At 35.5% G+C, this 10946-nt stretch overlaps 1 protein-coding gene and 1 long non-coding RNA gene across 3 annotated transcripts in view; one reads left to right on the top strand and one right to left on the bottom strand.

Moving 5' to 3' along the window:
- Positions 1 to 3127, bottom strand: part of LOC107656099 (uncharacterized) — a 6093-nt gene extending 2966 nt beyond the window's left edge. Inside the window, exons 1-2 of the long non-coding RNA XR_001630525.1 lie at positions 3049 to 3127; positions 1268 to 1353 (exon numbers count right to left, since the gene is read on the bottom strand). This is a non-coding gene — a long non-coding RNA (uncharacterized LOC107656099). The remainder of the gene's footprint in view (positions 1 to 1267; positions 1354 to 3048) is intronic.
- Positions 2750 to 10946, top strand: part of LOC107656098 (homer protein homolog 3-like) — a 23106-nt gene continuing 14909 nt past the window's right edge. For both annotated transcript variants that reach the window (XM_016443796.1, XM_016443795.1), the window contains exons 1-4: positions 2750 to 3175; positions 7671 to 7827; positions 7950 to 8081; positions 10000 to 10107. In XM_016443796.1, the coding sequence (XP_016299282.1) occupies positions 3171 to 3175; positions 7671 to 7827; positions 7950 to 8081; positions 10000 to 10107 (402 nt within the window). In that variant the 5' untranslated portion in view covers positions 2750 to 3170. The remainder of the gene's footprint in view (positions 3176 to 7670; positions 7828 to 7949; positions 8082 to 9999; positions 10108 to 10946) is intronic.

The raw sequence follows: 10946 nt of genomic DNA, 5'->3' as shown, positions 1-10946 counted from the left end.
GCCGTTCAAAGCACTTCATGAGGATGGGGGTAAGTGCAACTGGACGGTAGTCATTGAAGCAGGATGGAGACGACTTCTTCGGGACTGGAATGATGGTGGTGGCTTTGAAGCATGTGGGGACAACAGCCTGGCTTAGCGAGATGTTGAAAATGTCTGTGAAGACATCAGTGAGTTCCACTGCACAGTCTCTCAGTACACGCCCAGGAATGTTGTCAAATTATCATTTGTAGTATAACATTTATAGTACACAGCTGTGTATATATTTATACATTTACAGTTTTGTCCACTAGGGAGAGCAATTCAATCTCTCAGAAAAGACACTGGGGTGTCTTGAGCTCTAAACCATCATTTAAAGCTACAATGTTCTTCCGCAAGACGCACGCAGTTCTGTTTATTAACCGCTAGAGCGCCAGAAGTTACGGACTGCAGCTTTAAATAAACAGACATCACAAACCAAGAGTCTTGGGTTTTACTATATTAACCATAGTTACTACAGTTTATGTTGCTACTGTAAAACCATTATAAATCTGTATGGAATGCACATCCGAGGTGCAAGAAGTTGAATATGAATCAACTTCGTTTTCTTCCCTCTTTAAAAAAAAAACATTTTTAAGTACTGACCACACATTTTGGTACCTTTATTTAATTTAAATATATTATAATTTTTTTGTAAAGATTACTGACATTTTAGTCTGTTATCAGATTTTTATCAACACTTCTTCAACTATACTTTTCACTCTCAAAAAACAAAACAACAAAAAAAAGTAGCCTACTAATATGCACTCCTCAGGGGTAAATAAGGTACAAAGATGTACCTTTTGAAAGAATGTTCTTCTGTACCTATTTGTTCTGAGAGGGTTCATAAACAGGGTAACAAAAAAGTGAAAATTACATTTACAGCTTTTTTTTGTATGATCTGTATTAATTATTTGAGAGAGACATTGCTTTAGGTGTTGGTGACAGAATATGGGATGTGTTCACTGAAAAAAAATTATTAATTGAATTTACAAAAAAAAAATTTAAGGTAAGGGGTTACAATCAATTTATTTTAGCTACATTTAAATAAACAAATTTAGTTGACTAACTTTCAACAAAATTTGTTTATTTAAATGTAGCTAAAATAAATTGCTTACAACCACTTACCTTACAAAAATGAAGTAGATTCAATGAATCATTTTTTCAGTGTTTAGTTAGAACAGCATCCTGCTGTAGCTGCACATTCTCTGTCTCAAAGCGAAGCGCTGCTGCCCCATCTTCACAAAAGTACCTTTGTTTGTGATTCTGTGCAATGTTCAGATTACTGTTCAGGATATGGGAATTAATCACAGATGAAGAACTCCACCTCCTCAGAATCTAGAAGGATTAAAAAAGAGAAAGCACGAGTGTGGGATAAAACAGAAAAAAAAAAACAGAAATAAATTATTTAACTTAAAATAGTGCACAACAAATGGAATATAGCGTAAGATGAATCTTTTTCATTAATAATAATAATAAGATATGGGGATTGTTAGGAGGCCATGATGGTCAGAGGCCAATGGGCAAATTTGGCCAGGATGCCAGGAAAGACATCCTGGGATTTTGAATGACCATGGAAAGTCAGGACCTCGGTTTAATGTCTCAGCCGAAAGATGGTGTTTTTTGACAGTACAGTGTCCCCATCACTATACTGTGGCATTAGGACCCACACAGACCACAGGTTGAGCACCCCCTGCTGGCCACACTAACACCTCTTCCTCTCTCATCCAGGTACTGACCAGCTCAACCCTGCTTAGCTTCAGTGGGCAACCAGTCTTGGGCTGCAGGGTGATATGGCTGCCAATCACTAGTATCAGAATGACATCCCTTAAAGAGTTACCATGGTTATGATGTACATTTTAATAGTAAACTAGATATTAGCCACCACTGTAAATCCATTTAAGAAAAAAGATATTTACTAAATGATAACTTTGTTAATTTAGCCAATGTTACACTTCAAGTAAAAATATAATAACGCATTTTCCTCACAGCTTGATGAATAGATAGACAGACAGACAGATAGATAGATAGATAGATAGATAGATAGATAGATAGATCGATAGATAGATCGATAGACAGACAGATAGACAGACAGACAGACAGATAGACAGATAGATAGATAGCTAGATAGACAGATAAATGACAGACAGACAGACAGACAGATACATGACAGACAGACAGACAGACAGATAGACAGATAGCTAGATAGCTAGATAGACAGATAAATGAAAGACAGACAGACAGACAGACAGACAGACAGATACATGATAGACAGACAGACAGACAGACAGACAGACATAGATAGATAGATGACAGACAGACAGACAGATAGACAAACAGACAGATAAATGATAGACAGACAGACAGATAAATGATAGATAGATAGATAGACAGACAGACAAGCAGATAGATAGATAGATGATAGACAGACAGACAGACAGACAGATAGACAGATAGATAGATAGCTAGATAGACAGATAAACAGATAGATAGATAGATAGATAGATAGATAGATAGATAGATAGATAGATAGATAGATAGACAAACCGACAGATAAATGACAGACAGATAGACAGATAGATAGTTTTTAATCATTAGCTTCATAAAACACCATTTTGTTTCTCTCATGGAAAGATGGAGTCCATGATAAAGAGGTGGTTCTGTGGACATAAGAGCGACCAGCTTCAGTTTAAGGGTCTCCTGCGTCCTGCGGCCAGCAGGGGGCAACAGAGCACATTAGCATGCAGGAGTAGAGTAGGTCAATATGAGTGAACGCTGTAGATTTCAGTGGGTGCAGATTACTTGAGAAATTTGACTATGAGGACTCAGCGAAACATAAGAGCAGAACTGCACGCTTATTTCGGGCTTTTCAGAAGCGTGGAAATAGCGAGGCCGTCGGAGAGAAACTAAAGGACTATGAGGACGAGAAACCGAGAACCAACAGAGACACTAGACAAAGGAGAGTGTTGGATATTTCCATAAAAACACTCCATAACGGAGCAAACAAAGCACAACAACTGTTTTGACACTTACATTGCTGTATGGTTATCGCCATATAAACAGCAGAGACTGGACTGAAACCGACCCTGCGTGGATCAGTTGTGGAAAAAAGCTGGAGTGGTTGAATTTCACTGATTAACGTTACTTGTGTGAAAATGGGGTGAGTTCACTCTCCGCTTACTACAAATGTCAGGAAAGTGACGACGATTGGTTTTGAACAGCGCTGATAACCTCTTTTTGAAGCTGTAGAGCTAACACTTACTAGTGTGTGACAGTTGTAGATTCAGTGTAACTAGTTTGGATCAGTATTTTTGAACGGCGTAAGTTTGGAAAAGGCGGACGCGAGCTCACATTCCAGCTGTGTTTCAAAATCTACTGCGCTGTCTAACTAGACAGCATAATTAGTCATCATTGTCCGTTCAGAGTCAGCTGAAAATGACCAAAGTCATGCCCAAAAACGCTGCACGTGCCTGCAATTTGCAAAATGCTGTCTACTAGTTAGGCGGCTCACTGGATATTTAAGTCACTCTGTCTCTCAGCTCTGATAATGGGAAGAATTTTTCAATATTCCCATCAAAATGATTGTAAAATATTTAGATTTGTGTAGTCTTTGGTGGTTGTTTTTGTAAAATAATGGATTATTAATGCTTTCTGTGATTTAAATAGATGCATGTCGCATTGTAAATGTTACCATCTCCAGATTTTACAGTTTGCTTATAAACTGTGCATTTGTTCAAATTAAACTGTGGAACGCCTCAATCACCTCACTGTTCAACATTCATGATTGTTACTGAGAAGAATAACCTTGAAAGACTGAAACAGCTTATGTGTTACTTTCCATGAATAAGGTACAAAAAAAAAACTTTATTTTTAAATTTGTATAAAATTTATTGATGGTCAACCAATCACAAAAGTTTTACATAAACTGCTGTAAGTGAACATGAAATGAAATTTACCCTATCTTTTTAAATGCATTTTGATGATTGTGAATAATTTGTATATGTTTCAATTTTCTACTTTTTTTGCCAGACTTCTCCAGTTACAGAGTGCTAGAGCCGTGCCTGGTTCCTTTAAGTTTTTGTTGTATTGGTTTTTATAATGGGTTTTGTGAACATGTAAGTCACGATACAGAAGAAATTATATTTCACTGCTTTGATTGTCTCTTCATTTTCTGCGCGCTTTGAAATTTTTGCAATCCTGTTACCAAAATGTGGTAAACTGTAGCAATAAACACTCAGCAGTAGGGGCTACTTTAATTGAGACAAAATATGGATTTTTGATTGATTGAAATATATATCTCATATATGAAAACATTTTTTGATTGATAATTTTTTTTCTCATATAGAAAACATAATTTAGGTGATTTCAATTTAAATTGTTTACTTGTCGTTCCCAATATCTTGTAGTAAAAGTCTTGTTTGACCGCATATTGCATTCAGATAAAGATGCTATGATATATAAAGAGCTCATAGGTCACCTAGTCGTGATATTATGCATTCGTTTCGCCGAAGTAAACTGTTTAAACATGCATGTTTGATGGTGCGTGGTAGGCTGGCTTTGTTGACAAGGATTCAAATTCTCTTCTGTGCAGGCGAGAAAAATGACCTGAGATTGGCCGCTCTCAGATGTGCTCGAATGGCACTCTATAAATGGATTCTTGGAAATTGGGTCAGAGATCACATAAATCAGATGTGAAATTTTAGAACAGCATGCTATTACCCAGCAGGTGACTTCTTGACAGAAAGACTTTTCTCTTTTCCGTTTTGTTTATTATGTGGTCTGCTGTTCCTACTTTCAGTATTTGCAGGATTTGATCGGGTCTTTCAACTAAGAGGCATAAAAAAACATGCAATGGGGTCTTGGGAACTATCCAGGAGGCTCGGTCTCTGAACGAAGACATTGGCTGCGGTGTGAAATTACTGTAGAAGTTGGAGTGGAGCTCTTTTTTATATACAATATTGTGCAACAGAAGTGCTTGATAAACAGTTTCTGCATTGAGCACCTGCACAGCCTTTTCCAGAGGTGTTCTGTCCTAGATAACCTTCCCAGAATGCCAGAGTGATTAAGCATTACCAAAATGTCACTTTGGCCTCTGGAGGTTTAATTCAGGAAAGATTGATGGATCCAGAGTTTGCTATGGTGCCACAACACTGATGACACAGGTGTGACCTTCAGCGTTGTGTGGACAGGGCTGATATGAATCTGGACTGATGGGAAGAATTCAATGAGAGATTACTCGCTGACTTGCCATTAGCATCAGACCATTACTTTCTGGCTGGCAGCGAGCTGATCAAGAGGGCACCGACGTACTAGAGATTATGCTACATTTGAGCGCACTTTCAATCTAGTGATTTTAAAGGGATAGTTGACTTTCTTTTTTCAGCAGAACACAAAAAAGAGGATATTTTGAGAATGTCTCAGTGTATTGTTTATTCATACAATGAAAATCAGTGGGTACAACATTGACCCCCATTGGCTTTTACTGTACGGACAAAAACAATATCTTCTTTTTATCCCATGAGAGAAAACCATATAGGTTTGGAATGCCATAAGGATAAGTAAATAATAAAATGTTTATTTTCGATTGAACTTTCTCTTTATACATTTTTTACACTGATTATGGTGGCCATTTTTGGCAACGGTAAGAACGTAACAAAATGGTATGATCAATAAAGGCTGGAATACTTTGTCTGTTCACATACTTGTGTAGAGTATGTTTCACATTTCTGAAATCAAGGCAAGCCCTCAAAAAAAATCTCCTGTTGCTTGTTGCAATTTACAATGAAGAGATACACTACCGTTCAAAACTTTGGGGTCAGTAGGATATATAAATATAAATATATTTTTTACTGATAAATTTGTTAATTATGTAGTTTTAATGCACTGTATCGCGTTGGAGAAAAACATGTGAAAAATGCATGCATGTACACTATTGTTCAAAAGTTTGGGGTCAGTAAGGTTTTTTTATTTTAAAGAAATGGATATTTATATTCATCATAAATGCATTAAATTGATCAAAATTGACAGTAAAGACATTTATAATGCTACAAAAATTCTTGTTTTTTCAAATAAATGCTGTTCTTTTGAACTTTCTATTCATTAAAAAAACGAATCACGGTTTCTACAAAAATATGAAGCAGAACAACTGTTTTCAACATTTATAATATTAAGAAATATTTCTTGAGCAGCAAATCAGCACATTATAATGATTTCTGAGACTGGAGTAATGATGCTAAAAATTGCCTCACAGGAATAAATTACATTTTAAAATATATCCCAATAGAGTTCACAGTTCATTTAAATTGTAATAATATTTCGCAATATTACTGATTTTACAGTATCAAATAAATGCAGCCTTGGTGAGTATAAGAGACTTCCTTATAAGCATTTAAAAATCAAAGTATTAACCAAAACCAAACTTTGTAATATTAGTGTAAATTTTTATTGCATTTATCATATTGTGTTTGATTAGGACATGGTGTAACATAAATATTGCTGCAGATGCATCTATTCATGTACCTCGCTCGAGAGTCACTTCATTCTTCGTGTTTGTTTGCTAGCAGCGTTGAACAGTCTGGAGTCTGAGCCATTCTCAGAGGTCAGAAATATATCTTTGATTAATCCGTCCATAATCATCTCATGTTGATTTGGTGATAAGAGGATGAGGTGATGTGTCAGACAGTCCAGGCCGGGCCTTTCTCAGCCTGTTAGCACGGCTGTGCCCCTCCATAATCAGATCTGGGTCTGATGTCCCACACTTGACCTTGCATTAGGTGCTTCTCACTCCCGTCACAAGAGCTGCTGTTTCTGTGATCACACCTCTGATATTATATCGACCTACATCAGCCCAAGAATAATGTGTTTGTTGGCATCCTAATGGGGATGTTTTTTTGAAATATAAACATAATGGTGGCTGTCATAAAAACTTGATGGATTTATTCAAACAAACATAAATTAAACATTTGAAGAACAGTAAAATTCTTAATGAATATGTTATGGTGCATATATTTAGCAAAATGCCCCTCTCTACGGTTTATTTTTCTATCTGACTAATGAGCTTATGGTCACCGAATATGTTTTTCTGAGGTAAATGTGACGTTACGTGACATTGTTTACAAGCCATTATATTGACATCTTTGCGTGGCTGAAACACTGATTGAGCGAATACGTGAGACAGGATATGGATTGTAAAGTTGTACTCTTTCTTTTAACTTACCTTCGGATGTTTAGTCATGTTTATTTTGTGCTGAAACTGGTATTAATGTGGAGGAGATGATTAGTTCACGTGCACCTCATGCGTCTGTTGAACTGAGGCGCTACAGCGATCTGTCACTCCACATTAAACAGCCCCAAAATGGCATTTATTGTTTGAATATTGCAATACAATGGACAGAATTTGAAATCTGAGACTTTGTTTCATATTAAAAGTACCAACGCACAATGCTTATTGCAATATATTGGATGGGGAGTGCTCTTCAGTGTTCCGTCCATTAACTGAAAACGGGCTAGACTAATTGATTCTTGGGATTTAAGAATCGATATCGTTCCGTAAAAATGAGAATCGATTAATATCTAGATATCGATATTTTTTTACCCAGCCTTAATAATAGCTTATAATTTTTATTTATTTATTTTTTATTTTTTTGTCTTGGAAGGGAGCAGCCACTACTCAGCTTGAAGGCGCACGTCTTCCAAATTGACCCGGCCACTAAACGAAATTGGATTCCGGCCAGCAAACACGCCGTCACCGTCTCCTTCTTTTATGATGCTGGCAGGAGCGTGTATCGCATTATCAGCGTAGGGGGCACTAAGGTGAGAGACCTCATCTACAGGTCGTCCAACTCAGTGTTATTGATGCAGTTTTTTTAATCAAAAGATGCTGTTGTTGTTGTTGTTATTAAAAGGTGGTATCTTTGTGTTTTGCTCTAATGAAGGCGATTATTAATAGCATCATTACACCTAATATGACCTTCACGAAAACGTCACAGAAGTTTGGCCAATGGGCGGACAGCAGGGCCAACACAGTGTATGGCCTTGGGTTTGCCACAGAGCAGCAGCTTCAGCAGGTAAATGCATGTTGCAGAACGCTTTTATTAAAGGGATATTTCACCCAAAAATGACAATTTTGTCATCATTTACTCACCCTCATGTTGTTCCAAACTTCTATGAGTTTCTATCTTCTGTTGTGCACAAAAGATGATGTTTTGAAGAATGTGGGTAGCCAAACAGTTGAAGGTATAGCCATAGACTTCCATAGCATGGATGGAAGAAAATACTATGAAGGTCAGTGGCTACCATCATCTGTTTGTTTACCCACATTCTTCTAAATATTTTCTTTTGTGTTCAGAAGAAGAAAGAAATTCGTACAGCTTTGAAATGACATGAGGTTGTGTCCCTTCATGCTTAAAAGTTGTGGGTTAAATAAATCAACATAAATTGTCAAAACAAACCAGAAAATGGATTGATATTTGTGTGTTTACACAGGACTTGACACTTATGTTTTTTCCAAGGGGCACATGTGATCCCAAGTTGAAATATTTGAGAGCGCATTCAAAAACGTTAGTGGAGCAATAAAAATGTTTAAAATGTGTGTCTTTGATAAATGGAAACAAGGAGACATTTACAGGCCAAATTATTTAATTTATTAGAATACAAAAAGTACACAAAATAAAATAAAAAATTTAATTAAAAATATTTCCACTTCAATTTAACAACTATATATGTATGTATGTATGTGTGTGTGTGTATATACAGGTGCATCTCAAAAAATTTGAAAAAGTTAACTTATTTCAAAAAGTGAAACTTTCATATATTCTAGATTCATTACATGTAAATAAAACATTTCATTTTTTTGTTTTAATTTTGATGATTAGAGCTTACAGCTCATGAAAGTCAAAAATCCAGTATCTCAAAATATTAGAATATTTCCTAAGATCAATCAAAAAAAGGATTTGCAAAACAGAACAGTTCAAGTTCTTTAAAGTATGTTCATTTATGCACTCAATACTTGGTCCTTTTGAAATGTTTTACTTTACATGTAATTAATCTAGAATATATGAAAGTTTCACTTTTTGATATGTTACAAAAAAATGAACTTTGTCACGATATTCAATTTTTTTAGATGCACCTGTGTGTGTGTGTGTGTGTGTGTGTGTATATACTTCTTTCCTTCATCAATAATGTTGATGAATGTTATAAACATTATTGTAACTTTTTTTTTATTTACATTTAAAATTATTGAATTTTTTTATTAATATTTAAGAATTAAAATCTATTTAAAAATTGTAATTGTAATTTAAAATTTGTATTTATTTATTTATTTATTATTATTTTTGTATGCTTTCATGACGCTCAAGCAGTCGAGCAGTAGTAGTGCTAGCAATGCCAAGATCATGGGTTTGATTCCCAGCAAAAGTACTATGCTAGAACTGATCAAAATTTACACCTTGGCTTTAATGCAGTGTACATTTCTTCAGATAAAGGCATCTGCCAAATGCATAAATGTAAATAACCTCAAAAGGTTACCCTTATATGACAAAATACATCAGTTCTATTTTTATTAATTTTGGGTCAGTGCAACTGCCATTAATTGTGGGTCAAACAGACTTGCAAACATCATAATCGTAATAAAAAATTTGCATGTACGTATACACATTCCACAACACCTCAGAGTGGCAAAACTTTGCAAGCATGTTCTCATCCCCTTAAATGAGAAATATTCTAGGTTAAACCAGTATTTATGACAGGGCAAATTTTGAAAATGTTTGATCCATAACATAAAGCAAGATGTAATGTATATGTATTAATTATGTAATGTTAAGTGATATTTTTAAAGAGGATTTGCTTCCAGTCATGGCTAACAATGACATTTTGCCACATATTTATTGCCAATATATCATGGCCTTTTGTAACTAATTTCTATACAGTTGTTAAAAAGATTTGATAAAGTTACTATGAAGGTTTTCTCTGTAATTGTCTGTGCAGTTCTCAGAGCAGTTTAAAGAGTTTAAGGAGGCTGCGCAGCTCGTCCGGGATAAATCACAGGAGAAGTTTGAGCTGTTGAGTCCTGGCCTAAACATCTCTTCTCCACAGGTAAACACAGTAACTCATATTTAACTTCAGCTAAACCTTTCGGAAGTGTGACTGAAAGCATTACGCTAACATAATGCAATGATTAAAATTTAGACATATAATACCTCATGTTATACTTTTTCAGCTGCTTGATTCAGATAACGTGCCTGCCAGAGCATTTCATTCCATCACTATTAACGCACTAACAATAGCGCAGTGGATCTCTAGTCTGGCCTCTAGTGATATGATACCTAGCACATGGCACGATGTATCAATTTTAATACCAGTCCCACAAGAGAAGTGTTTCACCATGTTTATTGTTTTTCTGAATTCTTAGGAAGTGTGTGTGAGTCACAAAGCATGTCCTCACATGCCAGGAGGTGACACGGAGACACTGGTTGTAGCCTGTGTAGAGTTATGTAACTCCATGCGGTCACCCGGAGAATTCAAAAGCCTTGTTCATTTTACTTTACAGTTGGCTAAACTTTTTCATTCACCATTTGTGACACACTCATTCCTTAATTATCATGCCGGCCTGAGAATATATCAGAGTACACATCAGATCAGGACATTCATTTATATAATGCATATTTTTTGATTAAGCTGCTCATTCCGGTTTGACTTGTTTACCATGAGCTGTGCAGAATATTTATTTAGTCAAAAAATGTCCAGGTGATATTTCACCCCCAAACCAAAAGAAATAAATGAGAAATTGTTGCATTATATATTATATATATTTATGATGATTTAAATTGAATATAATTGAATTTATACAGTAAAAATACTATTACAGTAATGAGAATCACCAATGAGAATAATTGGGGTTTTAAAAAAATAAAATGCACAGATAAAAAAAGGAA

Source organism: Sinocyclocheilus anshuiensis, unplaced genomic scaffold, assembly GCF_001515605.1.
Source record: "Sinocyclocheilus anshuiensis isolate Anshui unplaced genomic scaffold, SAMN03320099.WGS_v1.1 scaffold51, whole genome shotgun sequence".
NCBI classification, from domain to species: domain Eukaryota; kingdom Metazoa; phylum Chordata; class Actinopteri; order Cypriniformes; family Cyprinidae; genus Sinocyclocheilus; species Sinocyclocheilus anshuiensis.
The sequence above is the reverse complement of the archived record's forward strand: the minus strand, read 5'-3'. Positions and strand labels throughout refer to the sequence as shown.